Source organism: Labrus bergylta, chromosome 15, assembly GCF_963930695.1.
Source record: "Labrus bergylta chromosome 15, fLabBer1.1, whole genome shotgun sequence".
NCBI classification, from domain to species: Eukaryota; Metazoa; Chordata; class Actinopteri; order Labriformes; family Labridae; genus Labrus; species Labrus bergylta.
The window spans coordinates 10035017-10062605 of NC_089209.1; the positions used below are offsets into that span (position 1 = coordinate 10035017).

Below are 27589 nucleotides of genomic sequence, written 5' to 3' on the forward strand. Positions count from 1 at the left end.
TAACAAGGAAACATGGTACCTGCCTGATAACGTTTTCTATTAAAATATATGAAAAACAAAAGCAGGTCCATTCCTTTTAATACTAATTCCAGAGATCCACAATAATCAAGCTCTTTGCAACAATAGCTGCAGAAAACATACTTTTTACAGGCAGCAACTTTAATGTGAAACCAGACTGCCTGGTGGACGTCTGCTTGTCGGGACTGGATGGGCACAGAAAGTAAGATGGAGAAGAAGACAGAAAGAGACGGACCGACTCTCCGTTGAAAACAAGGAGGTCATGCAAACAAAACCTTCTACTGCTATTCTACAATTCTTTATTTATGAAATGTGCAGATTTGCTAGCTAGCAAAGCCATAAACAACAATATTGAAAGTTGTTAACCAACAAGTAACCCAATATAAAACATGAAAATATTGTTTTGACTTATGTTGCTTTCATCAATATGTGTAAGTTACTGTTTTGGCGCATAGCAGGAGTTCAAACAATTAAAAAGGTGATACACACAACGGGTGCTTTACACACGACGCACAACATTAATCCTTAATCTGACAGAAATCCAGTACAGGGTCCAAGTCCTCCACACTTTCTCTCTCTGTGTATGCCATTTACATCAACCACAAATCATACCTGAGTGCAGAGTCCATTTTCAACACTTGTGAGATTTACTTACAATAATTTCATAATTTTAAACAATGCATCCATTTTTCATACTTATGGCAACATATAAGAAGCTTGGCATTACAATAATGTCTGTGAGCTGATTCCCAAAAGCCTCAGATAAAAAATTGACAGACACAGACATGGTTATCAATCTCCTCATGTGATGTTCTACAAGAATGCTGATAAGTGTATTTCAAAATAAATGCCCTTTAAACAATGTGTTGTGTCACATTTGGTCAGTTAAACAGGCAGGGGAAACCCCAGAAGAGTAGACAGACAGTATGTATTCTTAGTCCCTTACCAAATAAATACTAGTCCATCTCTGCTGTGTGTGTGTGTGTGTGTGTGTGTGTGTGTGTGTGTGTGTGTGTGTGTGTGTGAGAGTGTGTGATCGCGCACCAGGCCATCTGTCCAGGCTTTGTCCCAGGGATTTCAAACAGGGCGAGCAGAACATGAGGCTGAGTTCATGGGGGGTGAGAGGGGGGATGAACATCGGTCTTCAGGGTGAAAGGTCACTCTGCTGCTAAAAGGTTTCACCTTTGCCAACACAGGCGTTTGTTAGCATACATTAGCTAAAACTCAAAAGACAGTCAACAGAGGGATGGACAGAACAATACAGCAGCAACGCAATGTGACATCCAGCCCTTGTGATTCTCATACGGGCTGTTTTAGTCTGTTAGCTGCTCGCTAGTTTATGAAATGTAAATTTACCGTGTGAAACATACTAGTTACTACACTCACTTTTTATCATCATTAGCAGGGGTTTGATCCATAAACAATTTAAACCGCTATTAGCTCTTCCAATAATGTCTACGTTTCTGTGTTTTTTATAATTCTAGCTGTATGTGATTGATATGTAAGCAGTTATTACTAGGTATCTGTCTCTCTGAGCATGTCATACCTAGCTTGTTGTTTTTTGTCTCTCTTCAGTTGATTTTTTTTTTTGTCTTCAAGACCAATCAGACTTCACCCTCTCGCCACCATGAGCATCCGCTGTCTTTTTAATTCATTTTAACCAATTAGGCTATCGGAAAACGACATTTTCTCAAAAATGAAATGCTTCACAGAGCAGAAATAAGCATAACTGTCAAATCCCCATTTACGTTTACATCACAATCGGACATAATTACTTACATTCAGGGGTTTTTACAGTACATACATGGACTTTATAGCCCCACCTTCATTGTTTAAAATACATTTGAGTAGATTACAGACACTGTCCCAGTCTGTCCTTTTCAAAGAAAATTAAATGAAGTGGAAGTGACTGTTATTGAGTCCAGCTTTTTTCAGGCTGTGAATTCACTTCTGCTGGGCCCAATTCTCTTTCAATACAGTTATTACAGGAGTGAGGCTTTATTCAAAACAATAAACACATCATCTCTTCTCCCTTGGGACCGTTTTTTTTTTTTTTTTTTTTTTTTTACGTTGTACTGAAGGAAATCGACCTACATTCTGAAAAGCCAGATCATTACTTTAAAACAACACATCTCATCTCTCATTGTAGACTGCACCTGCTGATATATATTTTCTGTTGATGTTTGTGTATCAAAGGTTTTGGAATCTAGTTCTACTTTCCTTGGTTTTCAGCCTTAAAAGGTTCACTTGTTATATTTCACAAGACTTTTCAGAGCCACATGTGACAGTCAGCGCTGTGGTCTGAACAAATGCTGGTCAATTTCAGGTTATCTTTCAAAAGTAAAGCAGAAAAAGTGAACTGAAATATGGACTCGTGGTCAGAACAGCAGAACTTTGCCCTTTCAAATGGTTACAATGCTGAAGAACAGCCTTGTTTTCTCTATGTGTCAGTCAGGGCTGTAAAGATGAACTGATGACTCAGTATTTCATGGGTTCAGATGTGGATGGTGCTTATGACTTGTTTCACTTCCTTTGTTCGCCACTTTTGTATAATTTTGCTCATAATCTTTCCATGAAATACTCTTTGCCTTTTATTTTTGCCTCGCTCTATCTTTAAAACGAGTACTATAACCCTGCCACAAAATTAAATCAGTGAATTCCTGTCCAACTTCTAAGAATATGTCAGGGAGAAAATCCTGGCAGAGGGATTGAGAATCCACCTGGACTTCCTGGACTTACAGGACAGTCCTCTCCCACACTCCTCTCAGAAACCCTTAATCTGACCACATGGCCGGTTTGTAACCACAAAAGACCTGACAGTCTTAGGGAGAGATTAGGAGGGCTGGAATGTTAAACAACTCTTTGGTGGTGGTGGTGACGATGACGATGATCCAGGAGGGAAGAAGTCCTCAAATCCTTACGTAACATAAGCAACACCAGAGTGAGACATAGCTCTTGTGCAAGTAGTTAAAGTGGATGTTTTTTTTTTTTTTTTAAAACAATCAGAAATACACACTTGTTGTCAAATCTGAAACAGACTGAGTTCAATACAAAATGCGATTTCTGATTCAGTGAAAACAATGCTAGCTGTAAAAAAAAAAAAAAAAAAAAAAAGCATCTGCAGGCCAATAAAGTTTTTATGACATTTTCAAAGTTTAAATTATCTGATAAAGTATGATGAAGGTTTTATTTCCGCTCCAAAGATAAGACATACTTTATTAATCCCGCTAGGGGAAACTCAATTTTACACTGTTGTTGAGCACGTTACACGCACACAGGCTGAATTACAGACACATGCTCAAACAGGATCCTATGGACCTGCACTAATGGAGAGATATCAGAGTGAGGGGACTGCCCCACAGCGAGCGCTCCTGGGATGGTGGGAAGTGAAGCCTTGCACAAGGACACCTCGGCAGTGCTCAGGAAGTGAACTGGCACCTCTCCAGCTACCAGACCAATTTCCAGACTTGGTCCACGCTGGGACTTCAGCTCTGGTTCCCAACCCAAGTCCCTACAGACTCAGCTCCTGCAGCCCCCACTGAGCTCCTGCAGAACCCCAAGATAGGAAGGTTTTTAGCTATGACTGAATCGATTTTCAATCAGGTGTTGAAATTTCTCACATCTTTTTGTGATTTTTGTGAAAACTCTCAGGTGAATCCCTTACAAAAGACATCGTCCACATCAGTCCGAAGAAGTATGGAGCCTCAGTGTGTCTGCTTTATATTTCAAACCAGCCTTATAAATGATATTTATTTAGTGTATGTTAGGAGGCCTGTTTGATTCAGTTCATTGTGGTCTTCTGAGAGGGGCAGGTTTTAACCGCCTCTGGTTGCAAAGTAATATTACTGCTTTGAGTGAGAAAAGGCAGGTGACTGATACATACCTTTGTTTTCCTTCGGTCTATGAATGAAAGTGTTGAGGATACCACTTTGAGTTAATGTTTCGCTCACTGTACCTTCACTCGACAGCCTCTCAGACTTTGATCATTAGGTTCAGTGGGTTCAACCAGTCAAGTAATTCTTCAGTGATTAAAAAAAAAGAGTGCGATCAACTTCAGGAAGAAAAAAGAGAAAAAAAAGAGAGAAGATCAACATCAAACAGCCTCACTCACTCACTCTCTCTCTCTCTCTCTCTCTCTCCACCTTTCTATGATAATGCAATCTGCATACAGTAAAGATAAATGTCCTTATCGCTGCTGCAGCTCATCACGTTACAGATGACCTGAAGACAGAGAAAAGTTAAATATTATCAAGTATGTTGAATATGTTAGTTTGATGTGGTGTTTTCAGCATGCTTGCTCACTTTCACTGCATTACATTTTGTGTGTTTTTTTGGGGCACCATTTAAAATGTATTTACTCAACATCCATGGATCCTGAAAAAAAGCTATAAGAGTGATTTATCATTTCTTCAAAGTAAGATATAATGTATAAACTATATAGATAAGGTTAAGCTACTTTCACTGTAATCCCAATTAAATGGTATAAATCATTAATTATTTAAAAATGATAAAGTAAAGAAATAGTTTGTTAGTAAATAACATGATCTCTAAAATGTTGTATTAAGTAGAAGATGCAAAATGGAGTTTGAAAGTCCCTTAAAGTTAAACATACTGGTAAAAACTGTTTCGAAGTAACAAAGTGTTCAGTCTAGAAAGCTTTTCAAATAAAATAAAAACTCAAGTAGGATCGTGTAGCAAAAGGATATAAATAACCATTTAAAATCAAATAATGCTAGATAATACATGAATAATATTATAATATTTTTTCCCCGTTATTAGCCTATATTAATTTACCCATGTCAACAGCTGTTATAAAAATATATGGCGGTCGTCATGCTGGAAATCCTCTCTCTCTCTCTTGACGAACTGATACATCGCTTATCCGCCATAAAATAAAATAAAACGGATGAGTTATCAAAAACTTCATCCCCGGACAGTGTTTGATTATCAAGACATGAGCTAATCAGACCTATTTGATTTTTTGAACAAGTTTGTTAACGTGTTAATTTTTGCTGTAAAAGCATCTTTTTTTTCCGACTGAGTGTGTATGTGACTTCTGGTGCTTCTGCAGCCAGCCTCAAGTGGACACTCAACAAACTGCACTTCCTCATCGGCTTCATTTTTTAGAAACACTGGAGGTTGCCGCTTGGATGTGATCTCTCCCACGCATTTGTATGGTTCACATTTATCTTTGGAACCACGCAGACAAATGCTGCTGTAAGCACAAACATGTCTGTAATAGCCAAGAAGACAAAATTTGTGTAAACAGTTGAGTCAGTGCTTGGAGAATGTTCCCCACAAAGAAGCACTGACTGCACATAAATGCTCACCTCCTACACACACACACACACACACACACACACACACACACACGTCCATCCCAACATTAAATCAGATTTGTTGCTGATTTGGTGATTTCCCACATTTATCCAAAGCTGCATCAGATGCAATAGATAACTTTAAATGTTATCATATAAATTGTTCTATATTCTGCTGTGATAGTAAACCTAACTCTGCTGTTGTAGACCATGTGATTAAAAAAAGGAGTTCAACAATTCAGCTTCAGCTCTGAGACATTTTGGTTAACCCTTTCCATTTCAATGTTTTTCTGATAGTACTATAGATTAAGGAAGTAGTGGCCTATTGAAAAAGTTCAACACCTACATTAGTAAGACTGGGGGTTGTTGTCAAATAAGTGCAATTTCATTAATCTTTCATAATCATAATCTATTTTGCAAACCTATTTTGCATTAATTCACAAAGTTTTGTCTTCACTTCACCTTTTTGCTTCTAACATGCTTTTAAAAAGACACTTAAAGAAGGAGAACAAAACCTCTTTGACATAAGTAAAATAGGAAAATGTGAGTTCAGAGTTGGGTCATTGTACATTCAGCAGAAACCTGAAATCCAGCCTTTTAAAACACTTTCACAGAGGTGTTATAGTCCTTATAGTCCGTACACATGTGCCTATAACACATATACACATTAACAGAAAACTTACACATTAACTTTTTAATCTCTGAAATTTTATGTCTCTATTTTTCGAATATGTTGCCGTTGGTGTCTGTTTTATGCGCTCGAAGGAAAGCCTTTTGCCAAAGAGGATGTGAAGTTATCTCAGCACAGAGAGGACAGAGTGGAGACCATCGCTCTGCGAACATTAACTCACTCTGAGTCAAGCAGACAATGTTTGTACCGACTTTCTATAAAGACTAAATCAATTAGGCAATGATATATCAATTCCCAGACTTAAAAGATATTGCATTGAAAAATTAACTCTGGTTTGCCGGGAAGAATTTATTCTTTTATTTCATTATATTTCCAGCCATCTGGCCCTGCAATATGGCCATGTTACAGCCGGAGAATCAGGCCTCAGGGCGTCGTGCCAACCTCACTTTAGGAGTGAAAGCTGGCACACTGATTCAGTCGGGTGAGCAGGGAACACTGGGATAACTTTATATAACTTGTTTTTAAAAGTAAGTCATCACTGTTCTGTTTTATACTCTTTTACAAGATGCTGTTTAAAGCTGCTCTGATACAGACTATAGACTTTTATAATTGGATGTAATGTGCACATAGACAATCCTGTAAGGAATTATCATCTCTTCTCCTGTCCTGTTATTCTGTGCAAAGCATTTTCATAAATAAAAGTCTATAGTTTTGACGGGAAACCAGCTAACTTGCCATGTGTCCAAAAATAGCTAAATCTGCCTGCAGTGTTTTTGCTATAGGCTGAGCTCATTGTCTCCTGAGTCTAGTTACAGTTAACACACAATCATATGGTGTTTTTACACATTTACAAAACTCCTGAAAATGTCTTGAAATATCAGGTTGAGCTGCAAAATTGAACCAAAATGGCTGAATTTTTCACCCCAGCTTTACTGGGATTATTTACTGCCGTCCCCTTTGGTTGGCAGTGGGCTGATGTGTGAAAGAAACAGGACATAGTCAGGAAAAGGGCTAGCAAGCGGGGATGATGATGTTTATATTAACAATTGCTGTGTGACTGATGTGATCTTCGGGCAACATAATGAAACTGCAACAAAATATATTTTCTTTTTGTCAGTATGTTCTTTACCAATTGTTTGTTGGTAACATGAATATGTCCAATTACATGTAACATCGCTCTGAAGACAAATATCTATCATTACAGTGTCAGACTGTCACTTCGTCTGCCATAGTTTATATGTTGTTTTTTTGACAGGGACTGTGCACAACACAACTATTGGGCCAGAGTTCAGTATATAGCTTATTTACATATGTGGTCCCAGGGCAGGAGGGTACATTATATAACTCCAATGGAGGCCGATTTATGTGTTAATTGGCATGTTTTAAAGATGCTTGAACTTTTATTTTTGATTACTGGGTTAGTTGATTTCATACACAGCGTTATAAGCCAAGCAAAGCTTAAATCCTGACAGATACAGGTTTTTATTTAACATCAAAAAAACATAATAGTGTTTTCATTAAATCAAGTCTTTTTTTAAAAACAAGAGGTAAGAAATGCAACATTCACTTGATATGGACGTAGCTGTATCTGTAGTTTCATGTTCCAAAAATGACAAACCGCTTCCCTCTGCCACTTTTACTTTTTTTTTTTGTTTATTTTAATTCTCGATTCTTCATCTAAATTTCAAGGGTGGTTATCAACGGGCATCGTCTTACTGTAAATACAGCTAAACTAATCTGTGTGATGTAGCATCAGGATAGGCTAGGTAGCTAGTGGAAACATACAACTCATAGAGCTTGTAGTTCGACATACCGCACAGACGTGTAGAATTACATTATTTAGTAGCTAGGACTTAACATTTGTCAGTACTGTGAACTAGCGTCCAGTATTTTCGCCACGGTGATTGTTTAACAAACTGCTTAAACAACACTCATCTGTAGGGCGACAACACCCGACTCGCTTAATTCAAGTATGAATGGTTGTGAAAAATGTGTCTGAACAGAACAGGTACCAGATTTATCTTCTAGAGAAAGAACAACACCATGTTTCAGAATCAAATGTTTCCCTGAACTATTCTTTTGAAATGATATTTCTAGAAAGGATCTTTGGTACAGGAACAACTAATGGGTTATTAATTTATAGTATTACATGGTATCAGTTACTTTGAGCCTGTAAATGCCAAACAGTCAGGCCATTATGAAGTGTAAGTGGCCTTCAATTTAAAGCTCCATTATGGCAGCTAATCAAACAGCTCAGACCATGATTCGCTATGAGAGTTTTCAGCTCCCAGTGTGGATTTATTGACCTTGGTACACAGTCCATAGAGGCTTTTCTAGTAAAATGGGATGCTGGACAAAGGCCAATGAAAAAGGGGATGTCAGCAAATCCCTGTTTTTTTCACTGTGCTCATATGATCCGTGCTGAACTTCCTTCCCTATAGTCACACCACAGGGCAGCTCGGCAGTTTCAGTTCTCAGATGGTAAAGAACATGTCTGTTATTGCTCTTCATTTGGATTACACAACAGTGTGAACAAGGGGAAACTTGTTAGAGGGTGTTTATTGAGAAAGAGAGAGTGTGTGGTGTAAAAAAGCTGGATATATGCAACATGGCCCACTTCAAATACAGTGATTAAAATGCCTCAATATGCAGCTTTATACGTTCATAATAAGCTGTTAATAAGCTGACATGTCTGCATTTTTCAATACGATGATCTGTCTGTTTCTTTTTTTCCTTTCTGTTCGAGTTCTCCGGCCTTTCCCTTTTGATGTCTCATAACAAGAAGGGATGTTTGCTGAGATCAACAAGAAGTGCTCAGATCCTTAACAGAAGTTACAGTGGCCTAGTAGTTACACAGCTCAAACAAATACTTTCTTATAAGTGAGAATATAATTGTCGGACGAATGTTGTTGAGTGATGAGAAAAATATTTCCTCTTAAATTCCTCTACTCCTGTTTTTTCCAGCTGCTTTAAAAGAACAAGAAGATGCTGTTTTAATAAACACAATGTTCCATTTCCATTTGCTTTAGTCTGTTTTGCTGTCCTGAACCCCATCTGCTTGAACAGCCCATTTTGATGAAGCTTTTTTTTAGTTAAATTAGTATTTCTGTGTTTAAGGATCGGACGAACAGATTGAGAAGTTCGAAGGACCAAAGTGTGGCCCACCAGCTGCTAGTTGAAAAGGACAGTTTTAAAAAGAGTGAAGATCATGTACCTCCAAAAAGTACTTAAAAAACTAACTACAGGAATAGTGAACTTCTCAAGAAAAAGGACTTGTTAACTGTATGTCTAAGCTTCATGTTTCTGGTCTAAAGCTCTCTGAGGTCTCTGGGTCACCGGGCTCAACCAAGAACATGACCAACTGCTAAACGCCAGATTGTAAATCTTTAAATTTAGGGTTGAAATTGGACTTTGATATGCTTAGGAAGACACTAATAAGCAAACTATTGCTCTAAATACAATTTAAACGAGCTGGAATTAGAAGACCAACATGTCAAAAATAGCCTTCAGTGTTACGGTGCCTGTACTTTTATATTTTTATATTTGTAAAAATATTACAAATGTTTTAGACAAAAGAATCCACCATTCATGACAGCCCCATAAAATACCTTTTATCTTTGTCAATAAACGATTAGGAAATGATTTTTTTTTGTACTTTTCTAACCAAAAGTTACTTTCAAACAATATATTGAATGTGACCTTCACTGTCATTTATTTAGTAGATGATACATTCAAAGCTAATTAGCTAAAGACTCCCAATGAGGTCATACAGTCGAATAAATACATTTTATTGATAGACATCAGAGTGTTTTGTCATGATTTGGTTTTGTATTTGAGTTTCCCTGTTTTATCCCAGTGTTGCTGGTTTTTCCCTTGTGTGTTAATGTTCCCTAGTGTTGCTGGTTTTTCCCTTGTGTGTTTCCAAGTTTTGTTTTCAGTGTTTTCTGTTTCATTTTGTCATTTATTATCCTCGTGTATCTCTGTGTTCTAGTGTGTTTTGTTAGATTCTTGAGTTCTGTGTGTCTTTAGTGTTTCATGATTTAGTTTGTAGTTGTCCTCAGTGTTTCTTGTATTCCTGCCTCTGTGTGTTTCCCAGTGTGATTGCCCCGATTGTCCTCACCTGTGTCTTGTTAGCCTCACCTGTGTCTGATTACCCTACGTCCATTTAGTCTCTGTGTTTCTTCCCCTCTGGGTTAGTTCATTGTGTATGTTGTATGTCGTTACGTCAGATGTTAGTTGTCAATTTTCTAGTGCTTGCTAGCGGCGCCTTCAATTTTGTTATTAAGTTTTGTTTGCCTTTTTGTTTGATTATTAAATACTTTTAGTTTGTTCTGCACTTGAGTCCACCTCTCCTTGTTTTACACACCGAACCGTGACACGTTTAGAGCATTGACATCAACCGTAAACACTTTAAATGAAACACTGAGTTAAATGTGAGTAACACTTTCAGACATGTTCTGTTTTAGTGGACTAGCCCTTTTAAAGATCAGCACAGTGTTGTGTGCAGGGCTCATCTTGTGACTGTTATTCACTTCACTTCAGTGTGGAGTGCACAAAGCCTGACAGATGTGTATGTGGGGCTCAATGAGGAACGAACAATCAAACAAAGCTCACATTCAGCACAGTCTGTGTCCGTCCACAGCACCTCCCTGCTTGTTTTTCTTCATTGGAGGGCTGAAAAAGAAGGAATGATTGTCTTTTAATGTGCTGCACAACAAGCTCTTAAAGTTTATGTAGGGTCAAATGTAGCCTATTCCTAATTCACTGCGCACTTTACTGCAGATGTTTGACTTCTAAACACACCGTCAGGTATTCTTCTGATGTCCCCTTCCCTCCCTTTTTTCTGTTGTTTTATTCAGATAGGAATGTGCTCCTGTGTGTGGATTAATATTTGTCTTGGAGGTGTGGTGGCAGCGTTGTTTGTTTGATCAAACTCCTCAGGTTTTTCATCCCAAGAATGTAAAGTATTACTTCTTAAAACAAAAAAGTCTCTCCACCCAAAAACTATATAACAGGACTAACTCCATCTGTGTTGCTTATTATCCCAACAAACAGTTGTTGCTGCAGAGATAGAGAAATGATGACGCTGATTTGGATCAACTGAGTAGCTAAAGTAGTCAAATCACACCCTCTAGTGGTGGGTCAGGAGATATGGAACAAGCTCAGCTCTGCTTTATAGGTGAGGAGTCAAACAAACCAACAAACACCAAAATCTAAGTCCACAGCACAGGTCCATGTTTTTTAATTTCTTTATTCTAAGCATTTCATACAGACACTGAGGCTGCGAGAAGGCAAATTATTATTATTTTTTAAATTGCGCGAAAGGCAATTTCACAGTTTCCAAAAATGTGCAGAAAAATAATTTTTAAACACTTCAAATCAGTTAAATGATATGTAACATTTGCTTCATTATAAGCTCATGAATGAAAACATGTTTCTCTTTGGTGTAAGGCTGCCGTCCTTCTTATACAATGTTTAAAATTGTTTTTTTGAAGGGTCTCGACACTGAGAAACTTAAATTCAATGAATTCTTGTTCTGTTTTTCCTTCATTCAGTTTGTGGAGAATTTATTCTTTCAAAGTGTTGATCACTTAAAGTCAAGTGTTGATGTCCAGTGGTGAGAAGTGATTTGTTTCATTACATTTAAAATAGAACTGTTATTAATTTAAGTATTCAAGGAACTCATTTATTTTTACAACCATTTTAAGAAATTACTTCTGATTGAGGTTCTTTAGTATCAATCAACCTGTGATCTGACTCCATGTGGGATGTACTTGAAGACATGACCCTGACTTCTAGATCGCCTACGCTTATGTATTTGTTTGTGTGTAAGAGAGAGATAGTGTGTGTGTGTGTGTGTGTGTGTGTTTGTCCTGATTGGCCACATTACATGAGCATGATGCAGACAGTTGTTCACACCAGCATTAGGCAAATGTTATTCAGGCTGGTGTGTCCCATCTGTTTTATCCTTGAGTCACACTGACTCACTGTCATGTGTGACATGTCCTGATTACATCCTGAAGATTACCAGGTTATCAGGCTCAGCCTCTGTGCATGTGTGTTAAAAGAACTTTGACACATTACAGTGTAGATATATCAACGCTATTCTGTTTATCTATATCAATAAATAAATCTGTTCATCTTTGAAAATACTACCTCTCTTAACTCTGTATAAATAGCGACAGCCAGCAACGTAGCTTAGCATTAGCATAAAGACTGGAAAAGGGGGTAAACACCTAGCTTAGCATTTTCCTGAAAAAAAACAAAATTCATCCACCAGCACCTCTGTGATTAATTTCTTAAATTGATGCCAAACAGAAAATCTGTCAACGTTTGGTGGACTATTTCCCACAGCTTCACGTTTTAATGCTAAGCTAGGCTAACAAGCTGATAGTTTTAGTCGAACAAATGTTTCGCCTTTTCTTTCCCAACAAAACAGTTCATTCAACCATGTTCATGTTGTCATATTTATATATTTCAGGGTCATGTAAAGTGGATGATAACAGACTGAAGACACTTCATTGTCCCCTCATTGGTGCAGCCTCACCCAAACGTAGACGCAAACACCCACTCTGACCCTGTCGTGTGTCCCCCTGCGTCACAGCTCTGAGATGTGGAACAACAAACACATTAGATGTCTAAAAGCTCTTGTCATACGCCATGAAACATCAGTGCGGCACGGTCGGAGCCCTGCGTCCGCTCTCTTGATGAGCATCATCACAGGAGCTGATGGAGAGAATCACTTTAGGGGATTAGCCCAGTCATCTGTTTAGATTACAGGACGAGCTTACCTTCCATCTGTCGCCTTCAACATGAGGTGAACCCACTGAGTTTACACAGTTCACTCTCACCCTCCATGTGGGGTTATTTATTCAGATTGATGGGACGGAGCAGGAACAGTGACACTGATGTTATTCTAACCAACATTTGCTGTACATGTATTTATATTCTCAGTGTTTTTAAACATTACTATGTAACCCACAATTGCTTGTGTAATTGTCTATGCACATTATTATATGTGAATGTGTGTCAGGATGTATTATCGTGATTATTTTTTGTTGCATGTCAGAGAACTTGCAACATGATAAACACCCCGAATGTTAATATATGTCATGGTAACCAGGGGGTCCAGTTGGTGCTTATTTTCACCTGGAGGTTCTCTTTTGCGCTTTTTATATCTGAATTTTTGTAAAGTGTTTTGTTTCTCTACTTTTTAATTTGTATGAAACTCTTGGGAAATCAAATTACATTTTGATCACACATTTTTTTAAGTAGCTTACTATATAGCAAGTGTACAACTTACGATTAAAGTGTGAGTTTTAAAAGACCTTTTTCCACAGTAGACATTTTGACATCATAATAATAGTGACAATAAAACAGTTGTGGCTAAATTCCAATTTAGTGTCAGAGTCCTGGTACTGTGCATATTTCATTCAAAATCAACTAACATGGTTTACAGGGACTCTTGAAAGAAAATTAACCTTATCAGTAACATCTGGATAACAACTACACATTGTGAAATAGTATTACAGTAGTATTCTGAAATAACGAAGCCTTTTCTCTGGATATCTGTAATGAATGTTTTTATCTTCAGGCAGATCTCCTGAGATGACAAGATCATTTATGGTGAAGGACAAAAAAATGAGTTTCTGGTTCTTTTGATCCTATCTGATTCCAACCTTCAAGATAACTGTTCAGTGATTTAAGAGAAGTCTAATGTGTTGGATCGTTACCTCCTGAACCAAAACTAAAGGTGCTCTGAGATCTTACAGTATCTGTAAGTGGAAACTAAAGATCTTTCTTTTTACCCTTTAAATTTATAGTAGTACATATAGTATACATTTCTTACCTTAATTCATTTCTATTTATTGATTCCAAACATTTTGAAGTTATATTGAGATTTTTTTATCTTACAAAACCACATTTATTGTGGGCAATTTGTGTTTTTTTTTATTGTACACAAGTGAACCACTTTGGGCTGCATTCTAATATGGAAGGTGCTTTATTATACAAGTCGAGTAAATATACATTTTACATGCTATTATGAAACAACCAGGTTGATCAGGTTGATTATGTAATCTTATGTAGGGTCATTATTGACTTCTGTTGAGTCAAGCTTGAATTCACTTAAACGTGTTGTTTCTGTTGCTTTTTATTCACAACATAATTTGACAGTCTTTTGAAAGGTTTTATGTGGACACCATTGTTTATCAGCTCTATCTTCATGGAGTCTAAAGTTCAGCCTGCATGTTATTCAGTGGTATGACACTGTGGAGGATAGAGAGGAGGATGATGGTGGTGGTGTTCATGGATTTTATGACTGGGATTGTAAGGCTTCTGTTCAGAACATGTGCAGAGGGAAAGCGTCTGAGCTTAGCTGCTCACACCCACACACAGAATGAAGCTACAAACCTTGATATCCACCTACACAACAACTGCACAATCAATCTGGACTCTTTACCTCTCTGCTTCTCTATCATCTACACTCTAACACACATTTCCTCCTGCTCCTTCCCTCCTGTAATTCATGCATTACTGCCCTGGGCCGCTGAGACTCATTATCTGAGGGAAGTTCATTTACACACACACGCACGGAAGCTAACCTCTTGCAGATGTTGCACCAATCGCCATTTAGCCAAAGCTGTCGTCAACGCTACACTAACCTCGTCCTCAAACATAACACCATCTGATTTATCTCCCTGTTCCCATCTCCCCGCTCAACCCACTGCGCCCTCTTTATCTGCCTCTTCATCGCTCTCCAGCTCCCTTTCAGCTGATGGAGCTTATTGTGGACAAATAGGCTTAGGAGCATCACTATGGCAACGGCAAATCGTAAAAAGCTACATAAGCACCTCATGGGGGGGGGGGGACCAATGGCTCCTGTAGGAGATGGTGCCCCCAACCTCCTGCTGCAAGTAAAGGCAGGCCAGAGAGGCTCCTGGGAGAGGGAGGGAGAGAGTGAGTGAGAGAGAGTGAGAAAGAGAGAGGTGAAGATAACACTGTGGGACTGTGAGGAGGACGGGAGAGCTGAGATAGAGTCCATTTCTCTTCTTGTCTATCTTCTTTATTCAGCTAGCTTTGAGTTTTCATCCATCAAGCTGTGTGATATCCAAGGACTTTTCTAATTCTTCCTTCACTGATTGTGTTCCTTTTGAGTTCAAGAAAAAACTTTAACAGAGGAAGGAAAAGAAGAAGAAAAAGAAGAAAAAGAGGTGAGAAAAGGCTTCTTTTTTAAAACTGTTTATTGGCAAACATGGCGTTTCAATCTGTCAAATGTAGCCAGCAGTCCAAACATGAACACTGTTGGTGGTGAAAAAAACAAACAGCAGGGATGTTCTTGGGAAAAGAAAGAATGTCCAAGCCAGCTGGAAATGTGTTTTGTCTTATAACCAACCAATTCTCCTTTTCAGGGGAAATAAGCAACATTTTGGACGTGACTAAAGCTCGTCAACATGAGAGAAACACAGCTCACTTCTCTTGTGTTTAGAGCTGCAACAGTTATTCTTTTGATCAAAAGAAAGGTCTTAATAAAACATATTTTTCAAGTCAAAATGCCCCGGATCTTAAATCAATGCAAATGTGACAATTTGCTATTTTTTTGTACATGATTTTCAGAAAGGTTTGGAGTATTGGTCACAAAAAACAAAACACCTGAAGACATCTTCTAGGGCTCTAGTGCCGGACATGTGTTCGCTGACATTGATGATTTTTAAGAAGAAATACAGATTGCAAAAAAATAAACTGGGAAAATGAACAGCTGATTCAGCTGAATAAAAAAAATATATATATTGGAATATTCAGAATAAGAAGCTATAATGAGGCAACTGTTTATCTTTTTATGTTTAGCTGTAGAGGATCATGTGTATGAGGTGTAAATCAATGCCATACATGACAGCAATGGAGCCTAAGCTAATTTGATAAGCCTGTCTCCAGATGGGCCTTCAAGGTACACAAATACCTTATTTGAACAACAAATGCACAATAGCCAGGTCAAAACACAGTGTCAATACTTTCAATGAGATCTACAACGGCTCACGAAGAATACCTTACAAGTTAACAAGTAAATACAATCTGAACAATAAAAGATACTAACTCAACTTCAATGAAACGCCATCCAGCGATTCACCACGTCAACCATATAGTTACAGATTAAGAAGACTGAAGGCTGGCCGGACTAGTTCACAATTAAACTGTTGGGTCAAGAGGTAAGAGCGAGGCTGATACTAATCTCACTCTGTCGCTGTGTTGTGTAAGCTTTTTGCTGCACATGCTGATAATCTGACCCACTCACTGAATACAGTGTAGTACAGTTCGGAAGAAAACAGAACCTCTGAAGCTGCTGCGGTTTGGTGGAGAACCTGAACATAGGAACCTTTGAGAAGAGGACAAGTGGTTAAATGGACATCTAATGAAGGAGGGCAGTGTTAATGAAGGGTGACGCAACAAACAAAATGTGTAAATACTGAAAATGGTTTTTCTTCTCACACTGTGTTTCAGAGGATATCGAGCCCACTTAAGGAGCTCACAGGCGTTTAGCATCCCTCTCTTATTAAGTGCACAATCTCTGAATTGTAAGAGAAGTTATGAACACCAGAATTCTCAGAAATAGAAACTTTACATTTAAACATAGATGTTGTTTCAATTGCTGCCAGTGCCGATGGATTCTTATATAAATGAATTAACCTATGATTCATGATGTGAACGCTTATTGTTGAAGTCATGTCTGTGTGTACTCTCAGGAGCTCAGGGTCCGTATGAAACTACAACATTATAATTTGGAATTAAATGACACAGAACACCTTCATTGATGTCCTCTTTTGTCACTGGTGTGCTTTGATCACCAAAAGAAACACAAAGCAGAGGTTTTCCCCATTTGATTAAATAGAATTCAGCACCTGTGGGAGCCGACGTGACACCTGTAGAAGAAAGAGTCGGGGGAGGGGAGGGGGGGGTTCAAGAATGCTCTCTGAGGGGATATTTAAAGATATGGCAATGAGCATCTGACTGAACAGACTTCAAAGGATGTGGAATTGAAATGATGGCAGATTATGTAAGACAGTTCATGTAATGAACAGACACAAACAATGGAACTAAAAAAACGATTTTTGAGATTGTTTTGAGAAACACAGCCTTGAAAAAACACTAACCTGACATAGACAGTAAATCTGATGTTAAGTATCTGCTTGCTGAAACTCTATACTGTTTGTTCTGAGTTATCACTCTCACATTTCAATCTCTGCAAAGCACAGAGATTTCAATCGATGTTTAACCTTCTGAAAATGTCTCCTCGTGAATTCATCATTTTCGACAAAAGCATCAGATCCACTCTGTTGGCCTTATACGCTTTGGAAAAAAGAAATCGGAGAAAAACTCTTATTTTCCAGTCATACTCAACCTCGCAAAACTCCACCTTGAAATCGTTTTATCAGGACGAACAACTACGAATATTACATGTGATAATTTCAATGTGCGTACCTCTGATTTTCTGTCATCCTCAGGAGGCTGTGAAGAACAACAGCGCCATGGCCTCCTGGTTCAACTGGAATGAACCGTATCAGCGGAGTCCCCGCAGAGACCCGGCAGACGTGGTCACCGACACCCTGATGCTGGAGTTCAACTGGCAGCTGAAGGAGGCCGAGCGGCAGCAGAAGGAGCGGGAGAACGAGTACCGCCGCCTAAAGACCGGGGTGGACTACAGCTGGCTGGCCAGCACGCCTCGCTCGAACTACAGCATCAACACCGGGGAGAAGCTCGGCCTGGAGGACCTCTGCTCCAAGGTGCCACCTCCCTGCTGTGGGCTCGTCATACTCAAGTAAGGAGACAAAGAAACTGGCCATTCGGATAGATAGACACAGACTCAGTCTTTCTCACTGTAGGGGGCAGAAGATATAAAAATGGCACCAGCTGCACTCAATGGAGCACACACCAAGTATTTGTGCATCGCTGTATTTATGGTGCAAAAGCTCCATTCCCTGGTTGATATTTACAAAGAAGACTTTTATCTATTAAAGGGCCTTTGAAGTCTATATGTTCTCTGAAGAAGTTTTCTCCACTAGAAATCCACTTTTATTCCACCTACATTTTCAAAGCGTTCATTAGTACACTGCACAATGTTTTCTCTGATAAAAAGCAACTCTGCAGTGCATTTCCCCCACTCGTAGGGCACCCTAGAAGGTTTTGCTTTATGTTTTACTAACATAGAAGAGCAATCAAAAAGGAAACGTATATAGTCGTTTTCATATAGGCATCCTGGATGGCAGCTACGTTTTCTCTAATTTTGGGTTCCTTAGACTAGAGGATACATCAATGTGTTTCCTTTATCTAAGGTTAGCACACTGCCTAATAATTTCTCCACTAAAGGGCACCCATGAAGTCAACTTACACTGTATTCTCTGTTTAATGGACACCCTACATGGCAGTTTAAAACATTTTCTCCACTAGAAGCGCACCAGACCAGAACATTTTTAATGGTTTATCTACAACGATGGCATTCGAAAGGGCACTTTAGTTGCACTCATTATGAACAAAAAATATGGGGCTTTGGACAATTATTACAAAGGACAGTACCTGAATTCTTCTATCACTGCATATCATAAATATCATAAGTATCAGCCACTTCTAGATATGAGCTGCAAGCCACGATAGCTCCTGGGAGATTTAACTTTCAATGTCACTGAAAGGAAAATACCGAAACTTCTGATGGAATTTTGGAAACTGTTTTTTTTCATTTACAATATAATTATGGCTAAATCTGATCCAGATCAAATCTAGTTAATTGGCTCATTTTGATTCCTGGTTCTGCTTGTTATGGTCGCTTGTTGGAAAAGCTTGACAAAAAGAAAAATGGTGAAAGTGGTTCTTTTTAGCTGGGTGCTGCAGTGTCTAATCCGTTTAGTTTATGGGTGCCAGAAAGCCAGCTTTAAATGTAATTGTTTGGACTACAGTATGTGATAGAATGATATATTCAGGCTGTTAATGAACAAGGCAAAAAGATGAAAGCTGAGGTACGTAGGCTTCTTTTTTTTTAGCATTGATATGGACACGGCATTTTTGAGCATATTTAGAAATGTTCTGTTAACTCATCTTTTACTCGAGCACTAAATGGAAAGGGGGTCGAGTTTAGGACAGGCTAATTGCTCTTAGGCTCAGACCCAAGATGCCTTTCAATTCCCCTGATATGTCAACGTGTTGCAGCACTAAGCGTTGTCTTCGGCATCGAGAAGAGGATGTTTCGTCATGGAGCCAACTTCTGCAGCCTGCTACACGGGACTCTAAAGCGTTCGTGTTGCTCGTGTTAATCTGCAAGCAGATAAATCCTGAGCTTGTTTGATCATCTGTTCACACACAGCTGCTGAGGTCTCAGGTGTCTTGTTAGAGGTTGACAGTTTTTTGGGGAGCAGTTTGACTGGTGTTAACGTGCTAAATGCTTGGTGGAAGTCATACAACAGGGACCAACTTGAGAACGTGTGTGTTATTGTAATTAGCAGCAGAGGAGGAGTCCTCAGAGTTGTTGTGAAGTGTATAAAGGATGCTTTCTCCTGGAAGAGGTACAGTTGGGTTTCCTTAAATGCTGCCTGTTCTTTAGATTTTCATTCTTTCACGAAAAGATTGCAGGTCTATTTTCAGTCCACATAAAATATCAATTAAAATGAGATGAAATCAAGTAAACAAACGAAGAGTACACAGATTAAAAGACTTGGATAGTATGGTTTGAAATGCGTTTTTTTGTTGTTGCTTTAGCTGCAACGAGGGTCTGTCAGCTCTGTGCTGTTCCACATATATAAGCGGTATAGATAATGGATGGATGAATGGATGTTTGAAGTTAAGATACCAAATCGTATACACCACCGCACAATCTGCTGACAATACAGTGTATACTTTCTATGATTTAAATACATGTGTCTTCAATATTAGCTTATTCTGTTATGTCTCATATAATCTGGTCTTGTCTTGTTTGCACTTTTAGATCACAAAATGGGAAAAGTATTAATATGAGTCCATTTCATGACCAACTACAACTCCTCACAGAAATGATGAAATCTATGTTTGTGCATTTAACAGAGACGTTAGTAATGGTGAACATTGGTTGGTGTAGGTAAACTATATATGTAACATTTCTGCATAGGAACAAGAAGTATACTGTGATTTTGTAAAATAATCCAGTATGCAAAACCGGATGACTTTTCCTAATTCCATGACAAAATGAAAATAAAATAAAGGTGATGTCTTTTGAGGAAAATGTTTGATTTCCTTTACGTAATTGTGTTTAATGTTGAAATATGAATAACTGAGCCTTTAGAAAAAGTGTAAACACTAACATAGGAACTGAAAACCTGGCGTTCTCTTCTGAACAAATGGAGTTGACTGATAACAAAGGCAGCAACGGTTAAATGTAATCGGTTAAGGTAGATACAGGTTAATAATAATAATGATTCTGGCCCTGAAGGTGATCCAAACATCCGTCTATTTGGAGTTAATATGTGTTTCATCTGTCCACACAGAAAGTGGACCAATCATCAGTTAACTGGGAGCTCTTACTGGAAAGAGAAGGCTCCTTGGAGGTCTATTTAAAGGCTTGTTAAGGCCACAGCTCCTCTTGTAACAGGAGGATGAGGGGGAGTAATTGGCGTGGTAGCAGGAGGGTGCTGGTCACACAGCGGGTGGGACTGATAACTGTGATCCAGGCTGCCCTTCATAATATTGGATTTAATGTGGCTGTTATTTTACTCAAAAGCCAGAATAAAAACCAGTAATCAAAAACTCTGGCCACAGTACTGATGCTGTTCTTGGGTTACCTGCATGAGTACATATACTGAATAGAAAACTGTAAAAAATTGTATAAAAATACTATAGATATTCTTACATTCAAATACACAGCGATATCAATGCTTTAACATAGTTGTGTTTCACTGTTTTCTTGCTCATTCCTTATGATTATCATCATTTTTAATGCATCGAGTTAAATGGTGCCATATTTTGATTACCATATGTTACCATAAACCCACATATATTAATCCACAGATCGATGACCTGCACACTTGTCACATAAGGCGGTAGGCAAAGGTGCCCTCCTCCTCAGCAGCATTTGCCTCACTGAATTAGGTCGCAACACTGCTCCCGCCAGCTTGTATCCCCATTTGTGTTTGCTCATTTCAATATGGCTCTGTATGGTGGCATTAGCAGTGTGTGCTAGAAGCAGTTAATTTGATTAGCTGTGCTAGCTTAGCAACAGCCGCAATGACTGACAGGTACAAACAAATTAGCATTGTTTTTCGACAGCAAAAACAGCAAATGTCTTGGCACAGGAACTGTTCAAAACCAGTTGTCTTTCAGTTGTGCCTATGGCCAAACAATGTATTATCCACTTGAGATTAAAAAAATAAATAATATATATATATATACTTTTAGATTTCTCATTAAAGAAACTTCCCTGAAATTATACACCAATGTGTTCACAGGTCATCAGGGAAACTAAAAGAGATAGTGATGTCATTTGTGTCTTCTTCAGTTTAGGCTATATAATTAAAGTTGAATGTAAGATGTTGAAGTTAAAATGAAGAGAAAAGAAAAAGGGAATTAATAAAAAGAAGTGAGCTTACCTGTCTGATGTATTGGTCCTGGTATCTGTGTGGCTAACAAAAAGTACATTGATTATAATGCCTATACCACTGCTAGCGTTGAAAAAGAACGAGGTCTTTGACTGCACTATCAGGGTGGGTAGTGTAGGTACTTGTTTTTACAAGGAAGAGTAATTTCTCCAGTGAGAAGACAAGATTTTGTTCCTCCTTTAATGTCCATCCTGCTCTTGACAGTGTAACACCTGTAGGCCCGAGGCTATAACAGATCAGAACTTTAACTCACAACCTGTGAAATTTAATCTGCTATTATTATTATTATTTTTTTTTATGTTTTTGTCTTGCTCAGGTTCAGAGAAGTTATGCAGGCCAATGAGCCGGAGGTACAGGATGTGTGCGGCCTGTTTCGATCCGTCCTCCTGGAGTCTCTGGATAACCTGAAGGAGGAGCAGGAGGCGCAGCGGCTCGCCCGCCAGTGGAACAACAAACGTGCCATGAGCATGTCCCTCATGAACTTCAGGTCCCGAATTAAGATCAACCCGTTCGGCAGCACAGTGGGCCTGACCACCGCTGTGTCCGATGGAGCGGGGCTGAGCGACCTAAAAACCGTGTCAGAGGACGTGGAGAGAGGGATGGAGCGGGAGGAGAGGGTGTGGAGCATGCCGGACTTCAGATACAAAGGAGCGAGCAGCAGTAAGGTCGTCTGACATGCAGCGTCCACTAGACAGTGATGGTGTTTGGGACGTTTCAGTGGGACAGTCGCTGACCTCCAGGACTGTCTGTTGCAGAGTGACCACCTTGCACCAGGCGAGGCAGGATGAATTTCATTCTCTCCTTCCTTTTCAGTATGAGACCAGGCAGCATTTGATCCATTCACTGTTTTAACTTTGCACCAGAAAGGGCAATGTCAGGTGTTCTTCTCAGTTTTACTGTGACATGACTACACTTTTTGAATATGCTCCTACTTGTTATGAGATTTTAACCTCTTGCAATGATGCATCTTTTATTGTAGACACTGACATCTAAGAAATGAGGGCTATTTAGCTCAGCCTTGTAGGCATGTTTGTGTTATTCATATACTTCTTAAATCCTACATTTTATAGGAATATTTCAAATTAATGATGTAATATTACAAGAAAATGACTAAATGAATTGAAGATTTTGTTAAAAAATGGTTAAGGCAGTCCTGAGATGATTGATAGATGAAGGTCACTGACATCATTCCAGTGGGCGAATCATGATGTCTCTATACAGACTACTAAGTATTCTTACACACAATGAGTCAGCACAAGAATTCATCATCCAAGGTCAGGCAACTGAGAGCTTTCCTTTTTCTTCATTTGCGAGAAGGGAGTGGAAGAGAAACTTGAAGAAATAATCACCAAATGTTTTTTTTTTTCTTTTGAGTGAAACATTTCAGAAGTAAGGTCAAATCTTTCCAGCAGTTTATTGCTGCCTATTTTCTGTCTGTCACAAAGAAAAAGTTCAACAGCACACAACAGGTTTACTCCACCATCCATACAAAAAAAACAACAACTTTCAACTGGATATATACATGGGTACTAACATTGATTGTATTTTATATTTTCAGACTGAAAAACAAATGTCCTGACTGAATTTAAGGGGAATAAATGTTTTGAACAGCACCTTCCTTTATTGTTCCAATATGAGACTATTCTTATTACTAACAAAAGGTTCAAATAAAAAATCATATCAGTACTCACTGAAAACCCTGTGGTTCCCATAGCAATCGAGTACAGTGGAAACACGACGTTCTAGTATCTACAAAAATAAATGTACAAGCCGTGCTAAATAAAGCGAAGTTGATGAGAATTATTGAGGAAGCAGGAGAGAAAAAAAAAAGGCCAGAGGTTTTTGAGAGGACTGCTAATGTGGAGGAAAAGTTGAATAAAGCCTTCACACAATCTATTCAGTTGTCTGAAAGGCTTCTACTTTAATGTAAGTAGGAATTGAAGTCTACAAATTTTGAAAATTAAGGGGGTGTAGAGTTAAAAAGAAGTGAGCTCACCAGATTTCTGCTTATCGTTTCTTCTCTTTGCTTGAGGCTCAGGTGTTTTTTTTTTTTGGGTTCATAACCCACTGGAGTCTTAGAGCCCATTTACACCTGGTATTAAATGTGATCCGTATCGGCACATATTAATAAGATAAGGAAAATGCATGTTAATGCAGGGTGTGAACGCTTAAAGTTTGGATCAGTTCTGCATAACCACATCTGGAGGTAGACTAGCTGTGTCGTGTGGTGTATGCAATACCCTAAAACATCCTGGGATCCTAGGGGCGAGATCACCATTCTGCTCTGACCACTGTTAGTCCTCCGGGCGACACAATCCAATGAGATATCAAGAATTCTTTAAATTTAAAGGTGTAAACTCAAAGGCAAGACTGGATAGTTTTTTTTTTTTTTTTTTTTAAATCTGGTAAATATGTCGAAGTACAGATCCCATTTAAAGACCTGGTGAAGTTTGTTAAAGACAGCTGTTTGCATTCAAAGCAGATCACAGTTGGTTTACAATTGACAAATGTCGAGTAATTTGACTGATGCTGCCACATTACAGTTTTCACCATGAACTGATTTAGTCCAGCACAAATAAATGTTTGGATGACACGAGCAGGCTGAAGATTTGGCCACCTGAGCAGATGAAAAATCATGAATGCATCTCACATCGGAGCAAGATTCACAGCTCAATCGCTCCATCCAGCTCCGTGCTGCCCTGGTGTCTCGATGCAAGTCGTATCCCTCATCTCTTGCTCGGAGAACCCTTCAGTTTTGTTTCTCACGGATGTCTGAGTTGTTGTTTCCTGAGTTCTGCTGACGTGTTCGAGCCCGAGCACCACAACACAGTGGCATCACAGGGTAGAGTTCAAGAAATCAAGGAGTTCTGCACGATTTTTATCCCGCTGTAACACCAAGAAGGGCACAAGTGAGCCAGGATAAAATAATCAAATTCAAAAGATATGAAGGCGCGCTTGGTTTGCTTCTATGGCAGCAAAAAAAGATGACAGTACCTGTTTGTCTTTCTTGGACTTCTTCACTTTCATCTTAATTTTCTTCCCTGATATCATGCTGTACTTGCCTTTTTTTCTTTCCTTCAGGTACTAAAGGAAGGAAAAACAAACTTAAGTTAAAGGGGCCATGAATAAATAATAAAAAATGACTGACAGTATTAAATACAAAGCCACTTCTTCTGAGTGCCATGTTTGTGGAACAATGTGTAATTAAAGAAAAGCTAGCATCTAGAGGTTTCTGCTGCTGTCTACCACACAAGAAACTATTGTAGTGGAGGAGATATGAAGTTAACATATGAACGTTGGCAAAACCTTTCAATCGACATCAACAAATAAAAACTTTATACAATAATGCCAAATGCATACAATATGGTTGGGTAAGGACAAAATGTTAAATGGGAATTCATGGGCTGTTGTTACCTTGGAGATTTGAACAGGTCCTGCATTATCCTCTCCTTTCGCTTTTTTGTCTTTCTTACGTTTATGTCGCTTCTCTTTCTTTCCTTTCTGCTCCGTGACACAAATATTAAGTTGGACTTTCAGTGAGTTGCATTTACAATATTTCAGTCAAATTTTAAATGCATGACCTAAACGCAAAACATTACCTTTTTCTGATGTTTCTCCTTTTTCCTTTTCTTAGACTGCTTTCTGACTTTACTGCGGGAGCCTAAAAACAACAACAACAACAATTAACTAGGTCAACTTAAAATAAGCACCATAACAGCAGCAATATGTTAAGATATAATCCAAAAAACAAATCACTCTAAAGTATGAACTTATTGTAATTCAGCTCTGAGAGAAATCTGTGAAAAATGAAACAGTAATAAAGTTTACCATCTTGAGATACTCAGATTTATGAAAGACTTTGAAGAAACACTCACCACTACTGCTGGAGCTACTCCGACTGCAGCTGGAGGAATGCGATGAACCTGAAGAAGAGGACGATGAGGATGACGATGATGACAAAGAAGATGAAGACGAAGAACTGGAAGAGGACGATGAAGAAGATCTGCTACGGCTGCGTTTCTGCTTCCTTTTTTCTCTGCCTGAATAAACACAAGACATAACAAATGCACCCATCTTTCGTAAAAATCACAGAAGGTGGCATTTTTTTGAAACAAAAAACTCTTTACAACTTTCATTACTGTCTACTTATCGCTCCTTTTGCTAAACCAACATCAAGATTCACTACGACACGACTGGAAAAATGCAAACATCTGCATGGGAAATCACAATTATTCTGCTTCCCCTGGACGTTAAACGTAATCTGCATTGTCAAGTGCTCATGATGGATAGGTCGGGTGTTTGTAATATAGCAATAAGTAAGGTATTTTTACCTGCTTTTTGTAAAGCTTAAAGACAAAGAGTAAGGTGTTTTTATCAGCTTTTTGTAAAGTTTAAAGACGAAGAGTGAGGTGTTTTTACCTGCTCTTTTGTAACGTTAAAAGACGAAGAGTGAGGTATTTTTACCTGCTTTTTGTAACGTTAAAAGACGAAGAGTAAGGTATTTTTACCTGCTCTTTTGTAAAGTTTAAAGACGAAGAGTGAGGTGTTTTTATCTGCTTTTTGTAACGTTAAAAGACGAAGAGTGAGGTATTTTTACCTGCTTTTTGTAAAGTTAAAGACGAAGAGTGAGGTGTTTTTATCAGCTTTTTGTAAAGTTTAAAGACGAAGAGTGAGGTGTTTTTACCTGCTCTTTTGTAAAGTTTAAAGATGAAGAGTGAGGTGTTTTTATCTGCTTTTTGTAAAGTTTAAAGACGAAGAGTGAGGTTTTTTTACCTGCTCTTTTGTAAAGTTTAAAGACGAAGAGTGAGGTGTTTTTACCTGCTCTTTTGTAAAGTTTAAAGACGAAGAGTGAGGTTTTTTTACCTGCTCTTTTGTAAAGTTTAAAGACGAAGAGTGAGGTGTTTTTACCTGCTCTTTTGTAAAGTTTAAAGACGAAGAGTGAGGTTTTTTTACCTGCTCTTTTGTAAAGTTTAAAGACGAAGAGTGAGGTGTTTTTACCTGCTCTTTTGTAAAGTTTAAAGATGAAGAGTCAGGTTTTTTTACCTGCTCTTTTGTAAAGTGTCTCGAGATAACACTTGTTATGAATTGACGCTATACAAATAAAAATTGACTGATTGATTGACTGATTCAGAAAGGTCTGTTAAAACGGCAACGTTAACCCTGGAACAAGACTTTAAAGTGTTTCCTCGTCAAGAAAGCGCACAAAAGGTAAATGTCAGAGATTAAGTGAATTCCAGGAGAGAAAAATGATAAAACGATTATTTCCTGGCTTCATCGCAAGGAAACAAAAGTGAAACACTAAACACATCAGTCTTGCATTTGCAGAAACAGTATACTCTAAACGACCATGCTTTGCAAACAACTGACTGGCCACCACAGCTGTGTGTGTGTGTGTACATTTTGTCAGGTGTCAGGTGTGTGTGTGTGTGTGTGTGTGTGTGTGTGTGAGCTGCATGTGTCTGCAGGCTTGCCTCTGCTTCTTGATCGTCTTGTTTCATCTGTTCTGGAGCTGGAGCTGGACACTCTGGACTCCGCTCTCGATGACTAAAAGACAAAAAAAACAAAATGTGACAGAGACCCGGATGTGACAGCAGAAATCTGATCCATGCATCACGACAAAAGAAAAAAAACAAAAGACAAAAATCACACACGATAGATCCCCGCACAACTTTTGAAACAAGTTGCCTCGTAAACACAATCCCGGCTGCACCAAGAAACTTGTTGTGAAAACAACCGGAGCTGCTGCCTCTGGTGCTTAACGTCACCGGGGCTAAAAGCTAACATGGGCTTTAAACCACCAGCTCATCGACAAACGCATCAAAAACAACAGGTTCTGTACTCACCATGGTGACAGCAGAGGGCAATTTATCTATCACATGAAAACACTGACCCCAACATGCGCCGAAAAGGGGCCTACCATATGTATTTACTCACAGCTATCTCTTATATGTTAGCATTAGCTTGCTCTCTCAGGAGCCATGTTGTATCCCGTGATGCACCGCGGCTGGCTACGT

General features: G+C 38.7%; 2 protein-coding genes and 1 long non-coding RNA gene across 3 annotated transcripts; 2 read left to right on the top strand and 1 right to left on the bottom strand.

Moving 5' to 3' along the window:
- The first annotated feature begins 14895 nt into the window (after window positions 1–14895).
- On the top strand, window positions 14896–23188 carry rd3 (retinal degeneration 3, GUCY2D regulator). The gene is made up of 3 exons (XM_029278818.2): window positions 14896–15179; window positions 17466–17779; window positions 21892–23188. The coding sequence occupies exons 2-3, from the start codon at window positions 17490–17492 to the stop codon at window positions 22247–22249; spliced, it is 648 nt and encodes a 215-aa protein (XP_029134651.1). The 5' UTR covers window positions 14896–15179; window positions 17466–17489; the 3' UTR covers window positions 22250–23188.
- Window positions 22966–27579, bottom strand: si:ch211-22i13.2 (uncharacterized protein LOC553945 homolog). The gene is made up of 7 exons (XM_020641517.3): window positions 27419–27579; window positions 27047–27119; window positions 25451–25615; window positions 25175–25236; window positions 24990–25076; window positions 24570–24659; window positions 22966–24461 (listed from the first exon to the last, which is right to left on the bottom strand). Exons 1-7 carry the CDS (start codon window positions 27419–27421, stop codon window positions 24411–24413), a joined length of 531 nt encoding a protein of 176 aa, XP_020497173.1. The 5' UTR covers window positions 27422–27579; the 3' UTR covers window positions 22966–24410.
- On the top strand, window positions 26073–26492 carry LOC136182716 (uncharacterized). The gene is made up of 3 exons (XR_010668757.1): window positions 26073–26162; window positions 26206–26338; window positions 26384–26492. It is a non-coding gene; the product is annotated as an uncharacterized lncRNA (long non-coding RNA).
- Window positions 27580–27589: the final 10 nt, after the last annotated feature.

Excerpts from the sequence above, each read along its gene's own strand:
- rd3 (XM_029278818.2), top strand. The coding sequence starts at position 17,490 with ATGGCCTCCTGGTTCAACTGGAATGAACCGTATCAGCGGAGTCCCCGC. Across the intron at positions 17,780-21,891 it reads TGTGGGCTCGTCATACTCAA|GTTCAGAGAAGTTATGCAGG; the intron begins GTAAGGAGACAA and ends TGTCTTGCTCAG.
- si:ch211-22i13.2 (XM_020641517.3), bottom strand. Across the intron at positions 25,237-25,450 it reads GAGTAGCTCCAGCAGTAGTG|GCTCCCGCAGTAAAGTCAGA; the intron begins GTGAGTGTTTCT and ends TGTTGTTTTTAG. Across the intron at positions 24,660-24,989 it reads GACCTGTTCAAATCTCCAAG|TACCTGAAGGAAAGAAAAAA; the intron begins GTAACAACAGCC and ends TCCTTCCTTTAG.